Genomic DNA, 20387 nt, shown 5'->3' with positions numbered 1-20387 from the left:
GCTGTCGATATGTCGCTGCAGACATTTATGAGGTCACTACCATAGAAATATTAAATTCCACGCATGACTGGTTACAGATAGTAAAGTTTATTATAGCAAAGTTAGAAATATGAAAAGGTCAAGAAAACGAGAAAAAACATCAAATAAACGAAGAAAAACAATTAATTTACCAGAAATTTGCATCGAAGACGATTATGGCGGTGAATTAGACCAATTATCAACCAGTTTAATTCGTAAGTTCAATTATTTATAACATTTTGCGTTCATTAACAAAGTTGAGTGTTTTAAACATTTGGAAGCCACTGTTTAACAGTTTTTTACCCAAATGCTTTTTAATTTATTTTATTCTTAACGTGTTATAGCGACTGTCGGTTTGCCGGTAATTCTCTTCGTTGTGTTCACAGGAATTCATTATACTTGGTTTGTTGTTTGTTCAACCACAATTTATAGAGTGTATTTGTTTAATTACAATATATATTACTTATTGTATTGCAATTAAGGGAAGTCAAAGTAACTTTGGTATTACTTGGGATAATTTTAAATTACTTTGTAACAATCGAATGTACTTTACCTGTATTTGTATTCCAACTTTGGTTGTTTAGAATTCCCACCATCAGTTGTTGATGATGATTCCGACACCAGCGATGAATTGCCTCAAGTAAGTTTGACACGGAGCATGGGGAGTTTCTATAGTGTGTTTAGCAGCCACGCTTTTTTCATCTTATATATTTAGTAGGTTTATCAATAGCGTGTTTTAACGACTGTTGTTTTGCTGCAAATTTCCTCTCTTTGTTGTTTTTATTAATTTGATCTTTGCTATCGTATTTGAAACTATAAATAAACATTATATTATGTTTTGCCCAAATAAACAGTAAGTATGCGGTGTATTTATCATATTATTCTGTCACAACGTTTATTGTCATGTTTCTATTATAACATCACAATGTTCAGGTTCTGAGCAAAGTTAAATCGGAGAAGATAATGAAGGGTGACCTCGTGTGGGTGAAACACAATGCGAAGAATTGTTATTGGCCGAGTTACGTTAAGTCGGTTGAAGGAACGAAGATATCGATTTTTTTTATTTCATACAACAAGTAGGTTGATGTTGTTGCGATTGTTGTTAAAGAGTCCGGCCCACGGTTCTTATGGTTGCGCAGTTTTTTGCATAAGAATAAAGTTTTATGTCTACTGATGCTAAATTAACAGCTAGTTTGTGAAAATTCGCTTTAATTAAACAGCAAAGCCTAAATCAGCTGATCGATTAGAAAAGATCGTGACGTAATTTACGTCATAGTGCCCGCGAGTGACGCAACGATGGGCGAATTTTTTGGCACTTTTTAAAACGTTTTTTTGGCCAAACTAAATATTTTTTTCACAAAAAATTACCACAGATAGTATTTATTAACTGTAAATTTTCATTTAAAACCAACTTGTATGAGCGTGGTCCAGACTCTTTGGGTGTCTTGCTCGATGACACATACACCCACAATGGTAGCACCAACAAGCCTTGAACCCATAACCTCTGCCACTAAAGCGAACACCAATAAAAATAACATATTTCTCATATTGAGATTGGTTGTTGATATAATGTTGATATTCACACAGGTTCACGAAAGGTGAAAGATCATGGAAATATAATATAAAATCAAAGAAAATCAAAAGGTTTGACGACGGTGATTATAAATTGATGGTTGAAGCTGGAAGGCGACATTATAATAAGGTGTGTGATGTCATAATGTATTGACTATGATGATGTCATAATGTATTGACTATGATGATGTCATAATGTATTGACTATGATGATGTCATATTGTATTGACTATGATGATGTCATATTGTATTGACTATGATGATGTCATAATGTATTGACTATGATGGTGTCATATTGTATTGACTATGATGGTGTCATAATGTATTGACTATGATGATGTCATAATGTATTGACTATGATGATGTCATAATGTATTGACTATGATGGTGTCATGGTGCAGGGAATGCAAGTCTACCCCCCGAAAACTTGTAAAAGCAAATTATCTTCAAAATATTCGTAACTAATACAAACCCACAGTTGCAGTAAATCTATTTTATTGTCGCAAAACCTGGATGTTTGTTAATATTGATGTTACTGGCTGTTTTAATGTAGTAACATTGTTGTTGATGTGTAGATAAACGATGAGAACGGCCTCGCATTGTTTAACAATGCTGTTGATCTTGCTGAGACTTACTCCCTTGAAAGATGCAAAGATTTATTAAAAGATGAAAAAGATATTTTAAAATATTTCAACTCCAACGGGTTTTCTGTTTGTTACGAGCAATGCCTTGAGGAGCATAGGGTTGGGGGTGGTGAGAGGGTTGTCACCCCTGGTGACCCTGCCACCTCTGGTGTTTCTATGACCCCTAGTGACCCCTCAACCCCAGATAACTGTATGACCCCCTGTGACCCTGCGGCTCCAGTTGACCCCACGACCCCAACTGATCCCACCATTCCCAAGGACCCTGTGACCCCTGATAACCTTGTGACCCCTAATGACCCCGTCACCCCTTGTGACCCCCTGACCCCTGATAACCCCACAAAAAGGAAAATTCCTGACAACCCATCAATAAAATATTTCAATCGAAGAAATGAAAAGATAGTTTGTTACATCACAGAAGGCAAGTGTGACAAAACAATGGTCAAAGTTTTCAATCAAGAACAAAAATCACCACGGTAAAATTATTATGTTTTTTTATTTAAAATTAAAATTTTATTTTCTCTAGAATGAAATCGTATCTTCGTAAGTGGGGGAAACTACCAGGAGAATCCCGGGGGAAAGATTTGGATTATGTTTATTTTGAAGATGAGAAACAATTGAAGGTCGTTTGCGATTATTTGGGGAAGTTTGTAGCCGATAATTGTGGGTGAGTTGGGGGTGGGGGTTCTAGGACTCGTAATAAAAGTTTGGCATCTATCGGTGTGTGATTCAACTCCATGCATGCGTGTTGGGTAGTCATCGCTTTACACCAGGGCTGGATTTGTAAATCTTCCAGAAATATCTGTTAATTTTGTTGACTTTATTTTTATTTAAGATTCAAATCTAGGCAAATATATCCGTGGTGTTTTGTAGGTTTTGACCTTAGTGTGTATGTGTGCTTATGTTAGAACTAATAATCACCACTGTCGCAATCAATTTCAACAAAATTAATTCAGAACGATGTCCCAGTAAACTTATTTATCTTCTGGAAGGTTTATCTACAATCCAACCTCGTATAGTTTATTACATCATAATCACAATTCTCCAGAAAACTTAGTTTGATTGAATCTGACGATTTAATTTTCCGAGTTCTTCTTCCTGAGGCAACGATCGAATCGATATCTAAAGTTCAACGTCGTAAACCCAGTGATGCGGAAAAGGTTGTTTATATGATTTTTATTTATTCTTTGAATACAATAACAAAATCATATTAACTGAAACAACCAAGAAATAGAAATTAACAGCCATCAACAATCATTAAAATAATAATAAAAGTTTGCGTCCGTACAATATGTTTATACTATGTGTATTGTTTGTTTGTATTACAGATTTATACGAGGGGTTATAAAGGTCGCATGGTGACCTTTGACCCCTGTTTGACGTCACCACTTACAGAAGACGACGAAACAAAGATGAAAAGAAGAATAAAAAATTTTGCATTTTAATTTATTTCATAATTTCTTGTGTGGTAATTGTTGCAGTGATAATTCATGAAGTGTTGTAATGTTAAATTCGCCAGAACAAGATTAGCTGCTGACGTTGGCAGCAGTGTCATAAATTTAGTGGTCTTGGGAACACTCCCGCACCCCAGACAACTCCAACCTTCATAGTTGGACATTGCCCAAATTGTCAGCACAAAAGCTGGAATTTTGTCACAAACCATAAAATTGAATACAACTTATAATGTTGGATAAATTTCGTTCATTCATAAACAAACATTGACGCCAACTCTTCATCGCAAATTAATCGTTACCTCGAATATTATTTTGCAATATAAGATTTCTATGTAAAATAATCGCGGACGACGTCATAATGACACCATTCTAGAAAGTTGTTTTCCCGCCAAATGTTTTCGCGTCTGTTTGAATACAATGAAGTTCGGTTTGTTGTTGGTTTTATTTATCTTCGCTATTATTGATGTGGGATGTGGTAAATATGAATAATAATAAATGTTAAATAGCTATTTATACTGAGTTTGTACAGGAGCTGTCCCTCCATGCGAGGATTACTTAATGACAGACGTGTGCCAGCATTATAGTGCGTGGGGAAAATGTCATTTGTTTCGAGCAATATCTTTGTGCAGAAAGTCGTGTAGTATTTGTGGTAAGTGTTTGTGTGTACATACATATGTATGGATGGTAGGCAAGTATGATCGTTCAAGTTCCAACCAAATATAAGATGCTATATGATGTCACGACCCTGTTTCAAAGCTAGGGGTAACATGTCACCCCCAACCCCTATTATAAGGGTACGTTAGGGGTACCCTGGGGTGTGGAATATACCCAAAGATATAAACTTCCGCAACTATCACGTAATGGGGGTAATACTGCCGCTGGTAACCTGTGAAAATTTTGGTCTCAAAATGTTCCTTAAGTCTCTCTGTTCCCGCTGTATAATTAAAAAAAAACAAACTCGGGTGTTCGTGTCAAAAATTAACTTTGAAAATGCACGAAATCGTGCTGCGTCACCGTATTTTTCACACGAGTTGTTAAAAGTTAGATTATTACGTCATAGAATGCGTATTACCACCTTTGATTTCTATGTTACAGATTACGTAATTTGTTAGTTTTTTTGGATTTAGGGGTTAAACTTAAAGGTAGGGGTTAGTGTTGGGTTAAGGGTTAGGGCTTGGGGTTTTCCCTAGCATGAAACAGTGCGAAAAACAGGATTATAACGTGATGTACTGTTCGTAGATGTCACTACTGTGACGTAACAGATCGCGATTGTGACGTAATATATCGTTAACCTTAGGCAAGCCAGGCGAATTACGGTGACGCAGCATGTTTTTGCGCATTTTCAAAGTTAATTTTCGACACGAACGCCCGAGTTTTTTTCGAAAAAAAATTATACAGCGAGTATCAGGGAGACGTAAGGAACATTTTAAGACCAAAATTTTCACTGGTCACCAGCGGCAGGAGTAACACCCCAGATACCCCTAGGTTTACACCTATGTCGCCACACTACAATATTATGTATGAATTCAGAACTTCATAAAGTTAAAACAATGATCCATATTAAGGCAATATAATATTTCTTTAATATAGAAAACCGTTGTTCAGACGGCCGAACTGGTTGTCACTTGTGGTTGTCACATTATTGGCATGATTCCAATGTATTGAATATGTAGGTCCTGGTTGGTCTGCATGGACGTCATGGGGAACGTGCTCAGCCACGTGCAGAGGGGAACAAACGCGCACAAGGTTTTGTAAAACCGCTGCGTCAGATTGTCCTGGTGATGACGTAGAGAAGCAGGAATGTAGCGCGCATGACTTCGCTTGTGATAGTTTGGTCACAACCGCTCCTGATCTAAGGACGACTAAGTCCGTTGCTGAATGTAAGTGGGGGGCGTGGCTTGTTTAAGGGGCCGGGGCAACAACAGTCATTGTAACACGGGTGTTCTGTTTCATACACCTCGTGCCCCATTACAAGTTACCACCAATGTAACTTTGTGGGTGATTGTTTTTATGAATGGCTGATAATTTAGACAACCTTTTAGTGACCCCTGGGTTGGACCGATTGCTGTTAAGTGTCTTGCCCAAGAAAATATGGGCTCACAAGTAGCATCCTCGAGCCTCGAACTCATAACCTCTAACCTATTGTTATATCACACAACATAATTATTAATATTTACAGTGAGATGCAACGACACCCACTTCTTATGCGACAAACTCCTGTACATATGTATCCCCCTCGACCTTGTGTGTGATGGCTATAATGATTGTGCGACGGGGCTGGATGAAAAACCAACGAGTTGTTTCGCTGGAAAATATGACGATGGTATGTTCACCCTGGATGTTGGGGTGATGGGCCAACTCTGTAGAACCTCACCCATATAGAATAGAATGTGCATATACAATGTTGGGGTAATGGGCCAACTCTTGCCTAAATCCCAGGTCCCATGGCGTGCCTCACTGTAGGACCTCACCCATATAGAATAGAATGTGCATATACAATGTTGGGGTAATGGGCCAACTCTGGTCTAAACCCCAGGTCCCATGGCGTGCCTCACTGTAGAACCTCACCCATATAGAAACACCATACAAATAGTAACCATTACATTCCCCCAGCTTTCCAAATCAAGAATGAGTTGAAACAATCTTGTATTGAAGTTATAACAGATGATGGGTTGGGTCCGTTAAACTCCGTACGTGGATATCGAAGGTGTCCGAGTGAACTTAACCCACTATGGTATGTGTGATGTCATAGTATAACTAATTCCCTTCTTTTCATTGTTTTAATTAAACTGATCATTTCAAAGATTGAAAACAGAATCAATGTTACATTAGAGTAATATTTATCTTATAATAATCAGTATTGAAAACAATGTAATTATCGTTATGTTTTACATAATGTTTATTTATGATATCTATGTAGGAAACGCTTCCAGTGGCGCTGGTGGAAATCGTTTCACTTAATAAACATAGATACTGGTCGATGTTTGCAAGCTGCTGACCCAACTACTTCTACTGTGCCTAAGGTGGGTGGGTTGTAAGTGCAGGGTAGTAGGGTACGCAAGTTTAGCAACACCTGGATTATCCAATTGTAAAGTTATCTAGTATTAAAATATCCTCAGAAAAATAATCCAAATTTAATTATCGTTGAAACATTTATTGTCACCCGCAAATTATAAACCAACTCCACTATGTTTATGGTTGTTACTGATGGTGGAAAACTTTATTTTATTGGGGGTTTGCGTTTGGTCCATTTATCATTGTCCCAACTACAGTTGTAAAGATAAAATAATTCCCATATATTTTCTAGTTTTGCAGAAAAAGTAATTATTTTACTTCACATGCTGTCTCCTGTAAACCAAACCAAATAATTGTTACGATATAATTTAATTAGAAATGGTGGTGTTATTAATATTTGTATTATTATAATATTTCTATGATTTAGTTACGTTCTGAATATTGCGACGGGGGGCAAACCAACCAGAAATGGGTTTGCGAGGAATACGAGGGAAAGAAGTTCCTCGTCAGACTGCGCAAGATCACCAAGGTGGGTTGTTGTGTTGTTTAAGTTAGTCTGCTACCATTGTGGCCGTATGTGTCCTTGGGCGAAACATTTGACCGCAATTGCTACAACCCAGTGGTCGTTAATGGGTTGTCCAAATTATCCCAAAAAAATACCCACAAAGTAACATAACACCCACAAAGTTACATAACACCCACAAAGTTACATAACACCCACAAAGTTACATAACACCCACAAAGTAACATAACACCCACAAAGTTACATAACACCCACAAAGTTACATAACACCCACAAAGTTACATAACACCCACAAAGTTACATAACACCCACAAAGTTACATAACACCCACAAAGTTACATAACACCCACAAAGTTACACCCACAAAGTTACATAACACACACAAAGTTACACCCACAAAGTTACATAACACACACAAAGTTACACCCACAAAGTTACATAACACACACAAAGTTACATAACACCCACAAAGTTAAATAACACCCACAAATTTACATAACACCCACAAAGTAACACCCACAAAGTTACATAACACCCGCAAAGTTACATAACACCCACAAAGTTAAATAACACCCACAAAGTTACATAACACCCGCAAAGTTACATAACACCCACAAAGTAACATAACACCCACAAAGTTACATAACACCCGCAAAGTTACATAACACCCACAAAGTAACATAACACCCACAAAGTTACATAACACCCACAAAGTTACATAACACCCACAAAGTAACATAACACCCACAAAGTTACATAACACCCACAAAGTTACATAACACACACAAAGTTACATAACACACACAAAGTTACATAACACCCACAAAGTTAAATAACACCCACAAATTTACATAACACCCACAAAGTAACACCCACAAAGTTACACAATACCCACAAAGTTACATAACACCCACAAAGTTACATAACACCCACAAAGTTACATAACACCCACAAAGTAACACCCACAAAGTTACATAACACCCACAAAGTAACACCCACAAAGTTACATAACACCCACAAAGTTACATAACACCCACAAAGTTACACAACACCCGCAAAGTTACATAACACCCACAAAGTTAAATAACACCCACAAAGTTACATAACACCCACAAAGTAACATAACACCCACAAAGTTACATAAAACCCACAAAGTTACATAACACACACAAAGTTACATAACACCCACAAAGTTACACCCACAAAGTTACATAACACACACAAAGTTACATAACACACACAAAGTTACATAACACCCACAAAGTAACACCCACAAAGTTACATAACACACACAAAGTTACACCCACAAAGTTACATAACACACACAAAGTTACATAACACCCACAAAGTTACACCCACAAAGTTACATAACACCCGCAAAGTTACATAACACCCACAAAGTTAAATAACACCCACAAAGTTACATAACACCCACAAAGTAACATAACACCCACAAAGTTACATAAAACCCACAAAGTTACATAACACACACAAAGTTACATAACACCCACAAAGTTACATAACACACACAAAGTTGCATAACACCCACAAAGTTACATAACACACACAAAGTTGCATAACACCCACAAAGTTACATAACACCCACAAAGTTACATAACACACACAAAGTTACATAACACCCACAAAGTAACATAACACCCACAAAGTTACATAACACCCACAAAGTTACATAACACCCACAAAGTTACATAACACCCACAAAGTTACATAACACCCACAAAGTTACATAACACCCACAAAGTTACATAACACCCACAAAGTTACATAACACCCACAAAGTTACATAACACCCACAAAGTTACATAACACCCACAAAGTTACATAACACCCACAAAGTTACATAACACACACAAAGTTACACCCACAAAGTTACATAACACACACAAAGTTACACCCACAAAGTTACATAACACACACAAAGTTACATAACACCCACAAAGTTAAATAACACCCACAAATTTACATAACACCCACAAAGTAACACCCACAAAGTTACATAACACCCGCAAAGTTACATAACACCCACAAAGTTAAATAACACCCACAAAGTAACATAACACCCGCAAAGTTACATAACACCCACAAAGTTACACAATACCCACAAAGTTACATAACACCCACAAAGTTACATAACACCCACAAAGTTACATAACACCCACAAAGTAACACCCACAAAGTTACATAACACCCACAAAGTAACACCCACAAAGTTACATAACACCCACAAAGTTACATAACACCCACAAAGTTACACAACACCCGCAAAGTTACATAACACCCACAAAGTTACATAACACCCACAAAGTAACATAACACCCGCAAAGTTACATAACACCCACAAAGTAACATAACACCCACAAAGTTACATAAAACCCACAAAGTTACATAACACACACAAAGTTACATAACACCCACAAAGTTACACCCACAAAGTTACATAACACACACAAAGTTACATAACACACACAAAGTTACATAACACCCACAAAGTAACACCCACAAAGTTACATAACACACACAAAGTTACACCCACAAAGTTACATAACACACACAAAGTTACATAACACCCACAAAGTTACACCCACAAAGTTACATAACACCCGCAAAGTTACATAACACCCACAAAGTTAAATAACACCCACAAAGTTACATAACACCCACAAAGTAACATAACACCCACAAAGTTACATAAAACCCACAAAGTTACATAACACACACAAAGTTACATAACACCCACAAAGTTACATAACACACACAAAGTTGCATAACACCCACAAAGTTACATAACACACACAAAGTTGCATAACACCCACAAAGTTACATAACACCCACAAAGTTACATAACACACACAAAGTTACATAACACCCACAAAGTAACATAACACCCACAAAGTTACATAACACCCACAAAGTTACATAACACCCACAAAGTTACATAACACCCACAAAGTTACATAACACCCACAAAGTTACATAACACCCACAAAGTTACATAACACCCACAAAGTTACATAACACCCACAAAGTTACATAACACCCACAAAGTTACATAACACCCACAAAGTTACATAACACCCACAAAGTTACATAACACACACAAAGTTACACCCACAAAGTTACATAACACACACAAAGTTACACCCACAAAGTTACATAACACACACAAAGTTACATAACACCCACAAAGTTAAATAACACCCACAAATTTACATAACACCCACAAAGTAACACCCACAAAGTTACATAACACCCGCAAAGTTACATAACACCCACAAAGTTAAATAACACCCACAAAGTTACATAACACCCGCAAAGTTACATAACACCCACAAAGTAACATAACACCCACAAAGTTACATAACACCCGCAAAGTTACATAACACCCACAAAGTAACATAACACCCACAAAGTTACATAACACCCACAAAGTTACATAACACCCACAAAGTAACATAACACCCACAAAGTTACATAACACCCACAAAGTTACATAACACACACAAAGTTACATAACACACACAAAGTTACATAACACCCACAAAGTTAAATAACACCCACAAATTTACATAACACCCACAAAGTAACACCCACAAAGTTACATAACACCCGCAAAGTTACATAACACCCACAAAGTTAAATAACACCCACAAAGTTACATAACACCCACAAAGTAACATAACACCCACAAAGTTACATAAAACCCACAAAGTTACATAACACACACAAAGTTACATAACACCCACAAAGTTACACCCACAAAGTTACATAACACACACAAAGTTACATAACACACACAAAGTTACATAACACCCACAAAGTAACACCCACAAAGTTACATAACACACACAAAGTTACACCCACAAAGTTACATAACACACACAAAGTTACATAACACCCACAAAGTTACACCCACAAAGTTACACCCACCCACCACAGACGGACATGAACCGATACATTGGTATGGAGGACGATGGTGATGGATGGCCGCTCATACTCACAAAGAATCGGACACGATTGACGTCACTGTGGCAACGTGGACCCCAGGAACCACCGGCGACTATTTGCCTTAAACAAGGTAAACAAGCAAGTATATATTATTTACCAACATGTAAATGGACAAATAAAATAATGATAATTAAATACGCAACAAACACAAAAATAAAGTCAAGCATATACTTTGTGGCAAGATATTTTACATCTAAATGAATGGCGTCATCAGTCTCTCCTTTATATAAAATGTTTAAATGAACTGATGTTATCATATATATAATCAACTAGTGTACTGGACGGAATGGGGTCCGTGGTCAGAATGTTCCAAAACTTGCGTGGGCGGGGTCACCACACGTACGAGGTCGTGCGTAGGGGGTCGAGATGGGGATTACCCTTGTATAGGGGGGGCTAATGAACTGGAACCTTGTAACGGGAATCGACCTTGCATAAGTAAGTTGACCTTTATTAACCCCTTGTATAAGTAAATTGACCTTTATTAACCCCTTGTATAAGTAAGTTGACCTTTATTAACCCCTTGTATAAGTAAGTTGACCTTTATTAACCCCTTGTATAAGTAAGTTGACCTTTATTAACCCCTTGCGTAAGTAAGTTGACCTTTATTAACCTCTTGTATATGTAAGTTGACCTTTATTAACCCCTTGTATATGTAAGTTGACCTATATTAACCTCTTGTATAAGTAAGTTGACCTATATTAACCTCTTGTATAAGTAAGTTGACCTATATTAACCTCTTGTATAAGTAAGTTGACCTATATTAACCTCTTGTATAAGTAAGTTGACCTTTATTAACCTCTTGTATAAATAAGTTGACCTTTATTAACCTCTTGTATAAGTAAGTTGACCTTTTTTAACCTCTTGTATAAGTAAGTTGACCTTTTTTAACCTCTTGTATAAGTAAGTTGACCTATATTACCCTCTTGTATAAGTAAGTTGACCTTTATTAACCTCTTGTATAAGTAAGTTGACCTTTATTAACCTCTTGTATAAGTAAGTTGACCTTTTTTTAACCTCTTGTATAAGTAAGTTGACCTTTATTAACCCCTTGTATAAGTAAGTTGACCTTTATTAACCCCTTGTATAAGTAAGTTGACCTTTATTAACCCCTTGTATATGTAAGTTGACCTTTATTAACCCCTTGTATATGTAAGTTGACCTTTATTAACCCCTTGTATAAGTAAGTTGACCTTTATTAACCTCTTGTATAAGTAAGTTGACCTTTATTAACCCCTTGTATATGTAAGTTGACCTTTATTAACCCCTTGTATATGTAAGTTGACCTTTATTAACCTCTTGTATAAGTAAGTTTACCTTTATTAACCTCTTGTATAAGTAAGTTGACCTATATTAACCTCTTGTATAAGTAAGTTGACCTTTATTAACCCCTTGCGTAAGTAAGTTGACCTATATTAACCTCTTGTATAAGTAAGTTTACTTTTTGTATAAGTAAGTTGACCTATATTAACCTCTTGTATAAGTAAGTTGACCTTTATTAACCTCTTGTATATGTAAGTTGACCATTATTAACCCCTTGTATAAGTAAGTTGACCTTTATTAACCTCTTGTATATGTAAGTTGACCTTTATTAATCTCTTGTATAAGTAAGTTGACCTTTATTAACCTCTTGTATATGTAAGTTGACCTATATTAACCTCTTGTATAAGTAAGTTGACCTTTATTAACCTCTTGTATATGTAAGTTGACCTATATTAACCTCTTGTATAAGTAAGTTGACCTTTATTAACCCCTTGTATAAGTAAGTTGACCTTTATTAACCTCTTGTATAAGTAAGTTGACCTTTATTAACCTCTTGTATAAGTAAGTTGACCTATATTAACCTCTTGTATAAGTAAGTTGACCTTTATTAACCCCTTGCGTAAGTAAGTTGACCTATATTAACCTCTTGCGTAAGTAAGTTGACCTTTATTAACCTCTTGCGCAAGTAAGTTGACCTATATTAACCTCTTGTATAAGTAAGTTGACCTTTATTAACCCCTTGTATAAGTAAGTTGACCTTTATTAACCCCTTGTATAAGTAAGTTGACCTTTATTAACCTCTTGTATATGTAAGTTGACCTTTATTAACCCCTTGTATAAGTAAGTTGACCTTTATTAACCCCTTGTATATGTAAGTTGACCCTTATTAACCCCTTGCGTAAGTAAGTTGACCTTTATTAACCTCTTGCGCAAGTAAGTTGACCTTTATTAACCCCTTGTATAAGTAAGTTGACCTTTATTAACCCCTTGTATAAGTAAGTTGACCTTTATTAACCTCTTGTATATGTAAGTTGACCTTTATTAACCCCTTGTATAAGTAAGTTGACCTTTATTAACCCCTTGTATATGTAAGTTGACCTTTATTAACCTCTTGCGCAAGTAAGTTGACCTATATTAACCTCTTGTATAAGTAAGTTGACCTTTATTAACCCCTTGTATAAGTAAGTTGACCTTTATTAACCCCTTGTATATGTAAGTTGATCTTTATTAACCCCTTGCGTAAGTAAGTTGACCTATATTAACCTCTTGTATAAGTAAGTTGACCTTTATTAACCCCTTGTATAAGTAAGTTGACCTTTATTAACCCCTTGTATATGTAAGTTGACCTTTATTAACCCCTTGCGTAAGTAAGTTGACCTATATTAACCTCTTGTATAAGTAAGTTGACCTTTATTAACCCCTTGTATAAGTAAGTTGACCTTTATTAACCCCTTGTATATGTAAGTTGACCTTTATTAACCCCTTGTATATGTAAGTTGACCTTTATTAACCCCTTGTATATGTAAGTTGACCTTTATTAACCCCTTGTATAAGTAAGTTGACCTTTATTAACCTCTTGTATAAGTAAGTTGACCTTTATTAACCCCTTGTATATGTAAGTTGACCTTTATTAACCTCTTGTATAAGTAAGTTGACCTTTATTAACCCCTTGTATAATTAAGTTGACCTTTATTAACCCCTTGCGTAAGTAAGTTGACCTATATTAACCTCTTGTATAAGTAAGTTGACCTTTATTAACCCCTTGTATAAGTAAGTTGACCTTTATTAACCCCTTGTATATGTAAGTTGACCTTTATTAACCCCTTGTATATGTAAGTTGACCTTTATTAACCTCTTGTATATGTAAGTTGACCTATATTAACCTCTTGTATAAGTAAGTTGACCTATATTAACCTCTTGTATAAGTAAGTTGACCTATATTAACCTCTTGTATAAGTAAGTTGACCTTTATTAACCTCTTGCGCAAGTAAGTTGACCTATATTAACCTCTTGTATAAGTAAGTTGACCTTTATTAACCCCTTGTATAAGTAAGTTGACCTTTATTAACCTCTTGTATAAGTAAGTTGACCTTTATTAACCCCTTGTATATGTAAGTTGACCTTTATTAACCCCTTGTATAAGTAAGTTGACCTTTATTAACCTCTTGTATAAGTAAGTTGACCTATATTAACCTCTTGTATAAGTAAGTTGACCTTTATTAACCCCTTGCGTAAGTAAGTTGACCTATATTAACCTCTTGTATAAGTAAGTTGACCTTTATTAACCCCTTGTATAAGTAAGTTGACCTTTATTAACCTCTTGTATAAGTAAGTTGACCTTTATTAACCCCTTGTATATGTAAGTTGACCTTTATTAACCCCTTGTATAGGTAAGTTGACCTATATTAACCTCTTGTATAAGTAAGTTGACCTTTATTAACCCCTTGTATAAGTAAGTTGACCTATATTAACCTCTTGTATATGTAAGTTGACCTTTATTAACCCCTTGTATAAGTAAGTTGACCTTTATTAACCTCTTGCGCAAGTAAGTTGACCTTTATTAACCTCTTGTGTAAGTAAGTTGACCTTTATTAACCCCTTGTATAAGTAAGTTGACCTTTATTAACCTCTTGTATAAGTAAGTCGACCTTTATTAACCTCTTGTATATGTAAGTTGACCTATATTAACCTCTTGTATAAGTAAGTTGACCTTTATTAACCCCTTGTATATGTAAGTTGACCTTTATTAACCCCTTGCGTAAATAAGTTGACCTTTATTAACCCCTTGCGTAAATAAGTTGACCTTTATTAACCCCTTGCGTAAGTAAGTTGACCTTTATTAACCCCTTGCGTAAGTAAGTTGACCTTTATTAACCCCTTGCGTAAGTAAGTTGACCTATATTAACCTCTTGTATAAGTAAGTTGACCTTTATTAACCTCTTGTATATGTAAGTTGACCTATATTAACCTCTTGTATAAGTAAGTTGACCTTTATTAACCCCTTGTATATGTAAGTTGACCTTTATTAACCCCTTGCGTAAATAAGTTGACCTTTATTAACCCCTTGCGTAAATAAGTTGACCTTTATTAACCCCTTGCGTAAATAAGTTGACCTTTATTAACCCCTTGCGTAAATAAGTTGACCTTTATTAACCCCTTGTATAAGTAAGTTGACCTTTATTAACCCCTTGCGTAAGTAAGTTGACCTTTATTAACCCCTTGCGTAAGTACCACTTTATATATTCAGCTTTTGGACAAGTTGTACAAAACAGCGATTGTCCTTATGGTTGGGTAACATTGAAGAACGCTCGTCGATTAGCGAGCCCCAAGTCACTTGACCCATCATGCTACAAGTTGTTCACGTCACCCATTTCATCGTACGTACAAGCAAAGGCAGCGTGTAAGGAATTACGTTCGTTCCTTGCAAGTGACAAAGAGGAATTATCGAATGAGTTTCTCGTGGAGTTGATGACGAACCAAAGCGTGGCAAAGTTGACTTATATAGGTTTGTGTGCTTGTTGTTGTATTCTATATGGTGAGGTCCTTGTTACAGGGTCTGGGGTTTAGGCCAAAGTACAACCAGTTTTACGTGTCTTTTACTCTGCATGTCCTTGTTTAAGTCTCATTACTCTGGCAACTAAATACATAAACTTCTGTTCCATATGCTGTAGTATAGTAGGGTGTACATTTGCAGTGCATGTTGTTGTAATCATATTTACAAACGTGTTTGATCTAACCTTGCTATTGTTGTAACCATACGTAGGTGTAGAGGAAGACTTCTCCCTCCCTCCCATCCAAACCCATCATCTGAGGTATCATATGGACACTACACCTGTTGGTAGCCATAAACCATGGAAAGTGGATTGTATGTTGGGTGCGGGGTATGATTATGATGGAGAGGTAAGTATCGTGTGGGCATATATGTGTATATAATAATGAATGGATGTGTGTTTGTATATAGTGGATATATTGTATGTTGCACAGATATCTGAAACAGCATCTGGATTAGAGTGTCAACCATGGAACGTTGAAACACCCCATCAAGTCAAGTTTGTACCTGTCGGGTCAACGAATCATAACCATTGCAGGTATTATGATGTCATCATGGTTTATTATGACATCATCATGGTTTATTATGACATCACAGGAACCCAGACTTTGATCCGAGTGGACCCTGGTGTTACACAATGAGTAAAAACATTACAAAGGAACATTGCGTAATACCTCGATGTTTGCAAACTATAAATGTTAAATCGGTATGTTACTTGTCGTTACTTCATATTGCTTTTGTCTGCAATGCTCAGTTGGTTAGCATACCTGGTTCTAAAGGTAATAGGTTCAAGGCTCGACGCTGCTACCATTGTGGGCATATATGTTCTTAGGCAATACACTGAACGGCAATTGTTCTAACCCAGTGGTCACTAATGATTTGTATAAATTGTCAGCCATGCAGTGAAACAATCACCCACCAAGTTACATACGTGGTAACTTGTAAGCGGGCATAAGGTGTATGAAACAGAACACCCGTGTTATAACAACTGTCGTTGCCCCGCCATGCGAGGATAAATAAGTTATATACGTGGTAACTTGTAAGTGGGCATAAGGTGTATGAAACAGAACATCCGTGTTATAACGACTGTCGTTGCCCGCCATGTGAGGATAAATAAATTACATACATGGTAACTTGTAAGCGGGCACGTGTTATAACAACTGTCGTTGCCCTCCTAAACAAACCATTATTTTCCTTACATACCATCGTATTCACGATTATTCCATTACTCAGCTCTCCCCGTCATCGGAGTTCCAGTTATACAACCCTTGCATCGGGTACGATGGTACAACGGGTGTGGAGCAGAGTATAGTAGTTGCCAACATGGGGGCATCTGCACCAGGGGTAGGGGTCACATCCATGACTCTTAGTTCATTAGGTATGTGCTGTAATGTATGTTAGTATCAGTAGATACAACAAATAAGCAACATATATATAATATCTTGGTGTGGGTTTGTAGGGTTCCCATATTGGGGGGGGGGAGATGCCCCCAGTTTTGCTGCTAGTTCACTTTTCTTTGTTGTTTCATTTATTTTGATCTTCGCGAATAATCAATGAGATAAACAATTATAAAACGTTGTGTAACCCATTTAACTTGTACACCCCCCTAACCCCCTTTGTGCAGGGGATTTACCTTATTAGAGGGGTTAGCTCCTTATATGGTTTCAGGTTGCTCCCGAGTAAAGCCTGTTGATTGGACGAAAGTTGGAATGGAAAGCAAGTTTGTCTGGGATATCACGAGGACGAGGATTCTTAATGTTCGATATTTGGTGGGTGGTTTGTATTTGGTGGGTGGTTTGTATTATCATTGTATTTGGTGGGTGGTTTGTATTTGGTGGGTGGTTTGTATTATCATTGTATTTGGTGGGTGGTTTGTATTATCAATGTATTTGGTGGGTGGTTTGTATTTGGTGGGTGGTTTGTATTATCACTAACCAACTTTCACCCACCCACCCCCACTAACCAACTTTCACACACCCATCCCCACTAACCAACTTTCACCCACCCATCCCCACTAACCAACTTTCACCCACCCACCCCCACTAACCAACTTTCACCCACCCACCCCCACTAACCAACTTTCACCCACCCACCCCCGCTAACCAACTTTCACCCACCCACCCCCACTAACCAACTTTTACCCACCCATCCCCACTAACCAACTTTCACCCACCCACCCCGCTAACCAACTTTTACCCACCCATCCCCACTAACCAACTTTCACCCACCCACCCCCACTAACCAACTTTTACCCACCCATCCCCACTAACCAACTTTCACCCACCCACCCCCGCTAACCAACTTTCACCCACCCATCCCCACTAACCAACTTTCACCCACCCACCCCCGCTAACCAACTTTCACCCACCCATCCCCACTAACCAACTTTCACCCACCCACCCCCGCTAACCAACTTTCACCCACCCATCCCCACTAACCAACTTTCACCCACCCACCCCCGCTAACCAACTTTCACCCACCCACCCCACTAACCAACTTTCACCCACCCACCCCCACTAACCAACTTTTACCCACCCATCCCACTAACCAACTTTCACCCACCCACCCCCGCTAACCAACTTTCACCCACCCATCCCCACTAACCAACTTTCACCCACCCACCCCCGCTAACCAACTTTCACCCACCCACCCCCACTAACCAACTTTCACCCACACACCCCCACTAACCAACTTTCACCCACCCACCCCCGCTAACCAACTTTCACCCATCCACCCCCGCTAACCAACTTTTACCCACCCAGCTGTGCATGGAGGCGTCAGCCATTCAACCTGGTGCGCGGGTAACCATGGAAACGTGTGATGCGAGTAAAGTAACGCAACGATGGAAAGCTGAGGGTGGGGTTATTAGTTTGATCAATAATAACTTTTATACTGTAAGTATTTATATATGATATCTATGATTATAATAATATTACACATGATATCTATGTAGGATTTACATTTGGACGTGGTTGAACGGTCATTAATATTATCGAGCACCGAGGTCGGGTCATGGTTCGTTACGAGGTCAAGAGGTCACGTGGTTGATTGGGCTGCGTTACGTAAACTACCTGAAGGTTGGTGGTGATGTCATAATGTGTGTTGTGATGTCATAGATGGTAACTTGTTTAGGCAACCCATTAGTGACCACTGGGTTAAAGCAATTGTTGTTAACTATCTTGCCCAAGGTCACAAACACAATGGTAGCATCATCATCCACAAACAATTACTTTACAGACGATTCATTCCAACTCTACGATATCGATGAAGGGAAATGCGCCTCTGTTCAATCTAGTTTTCCCCCGAGTCGTAGAGCCGCTGACTCATCGTTCGTGGTGGCGACGGTTGCCATGGTGATGTGCCGAGCATCTTGGAGCATGAGGTGGATGAAATACATGAGCACGAGATCCAATCTGATGCACCTACAGACATGTACGTGGGAATACTTGACAGAAATATTTATTTATCTCTCCGAATTGCGAAGATCAATAAATTAAAACAACGAAGAGAATTAACAGCAAACGATAGTTGTTAAGATACGCTATGGGTAAACACTGCTTGAGTAAAAAGGTAAAATAAAAGCTTGGCCGCTTAACCAACAGTGATATAAGGTTAACTTATGTTCAGTTGATTTTCAATTAAAACAAATGAAGATGTCATCGTAAGAAAACACTGTTTCAGTTTAATCTTTGTTGTAATACTCGAAAATCATATATTTCTGTTTCGTATATTTGCAAATATAGTTTGCGTGAAGGCCCATTGTGACATCATAACCACCATTTCCTCCCGCAGCTTTATGTTTAGCGGCTGACCACTTGGTGGCAGGAGCGAGGGTTGGTATGCGTCCGTGTAGAAGCGGGGACGATAAACAAAACTTCGGTTGTCAAGCTGACCTTAAGATTTCTATTGGACCCCTGTTTCTTGCCACTAGAGGCACTAACATGACTGTGAGTTTGTTGACTACGACTGTCGTCAAATATTGTTGTGTTTGGTCCTTATGCTTATGTAAGTTGTACATATGCAACCACCCCGGGTCAAAGTTAGTATAGACCAAGTTAGGAAACGGATTGTAAAACAACGAGTCTTGTTATCCATTGTCTCGCGTCTATGACGTCATAGTCGCCAACATTACGGAGCCCACGGCATAGCATTTTATCATTGCTGGGTGCTGTTTTTGGTTTAAATATTGCGATTTTTTAAAAACCAAGCACTTCTGCGCGTAAAAATGGCTTTCTACTAATGTTTTATATTATCACAATAATAAACCTCACAAAAATAATCAACTTTTATTGAACACTCAATCGATTAAAGAGTAAAAAAACAGAAAA

At 37.6% G+C, this 20387-nt stretch overlaps 2 protein-coding genes across 2 annotated transcripts in view; both read left to right on the top strand.

The window, feature by feature from the left end:
* Positions 1 to 9: 9 nt before the first annotated feature.
* Positions 10 to 4116, top strand: LOC149723768 (uncharacterized). Its single transcript, XM_089893463.1, has 8 exons — positions 10 to 233; positions 603 to 658; positions 952 to 1094; positions 1606 to 1720; positions 2166 to 2707; positions 2758 to 2898; positions 3280 to 3391; positions 3560 to 4116. Exons 1-8 carry the CDS (start codon positions 110 to 112, stop codon positions 3674 to 3676), a joined length of 1350 nt encoding a protein of 449 aa, XP_089749589.1. The 5' UTR covers positions 10 to 109; the 3' UTR covers positions 3677 to 4116.
* LOC149723767 (uncharacterized) overlaps positions 4061 to 20387 on the top strand; it is an 86410-nt gene continuing 70083 nt past the window's right edge. The window contains exons 1-19 of the mRNA XM_089893485.1: positions 4061 to 4160; positions 4215 to 4334; positions 5359 to 5565; positions 5865 to 6008; positions 6299 to 6419; positions 6606 to 6708; positions 7128 to 7229; positions 11181 to 11319; positions 11523 to 11684; positions 15757 to 16014; positions 16273 to 16409; positions 16494 to 16597; positions 16657 to 16765; positions 17293 to 17437; positions 17728 to 17828; positions 18822 to 18953; positions 19013 to 19136; positions 19297 to 19491; positions 19852 to 20006. Coding sequence (XP_089749611.1) covers positions 4103 to 4160; positions 4215 to 4334; positions 5359 to 5565; positions 5865 to 6008; positions 6299 to 6419; positions 6606 to 6708; positions 7128 to 7229; positions 11181 to 11319; positions 11523 to 11684; positions 15757 to 16014; positions 16273 to 16409; positions 16494 to 16597; positions 16657 to 16765; positions 17293 to 17437; positions 17728 to 17828; positions 18822 to 18953; positions 19013 to 19136; positions 19297 to 19491; positions 19852 to 20006 — 2616 coding nt within the window. The 5' untranslated portion in view covers positions 4061 to 4102. The remainder of the gene's footprint in view (positions 4161 to 4214; positions 4335 to 5358; positions 5566 to 5864; positions 6009 to 6298; positions 6420 to 6605; positions 6709 to 7127; positions 7230 to 11180; positions 11320 to 11522; positions 11685 to 15756; positions 16015 to 16272; positions 16410 to 16493; positions 16598 to 16656; positions 16766 to 17292; positions 17438 to 17727; positions 17829 to 18821; positions 18954 to 19012; positions 19137 to 19296; positions 19492 to 19851; positions 20007 to 20387) is intronic.

The sequence above is a fragment of the Ciona robusta genome, unplaced genomic scaffold (assembly GCF_009617815.1).
Source record: "Ciona robusta unplaced genomic scaffold, ASM961781v2 AP042743.1".
Classification (NCBI taxonomy): Eukaryota; Metazoa; Chordata; class Ascidiacea; order Phlebobranchia; family Cionidae; genus Ciona; species Ciona robusta.
This window is presented reverse-complemented; position numbering and strand designations above follow the sequence as displayed.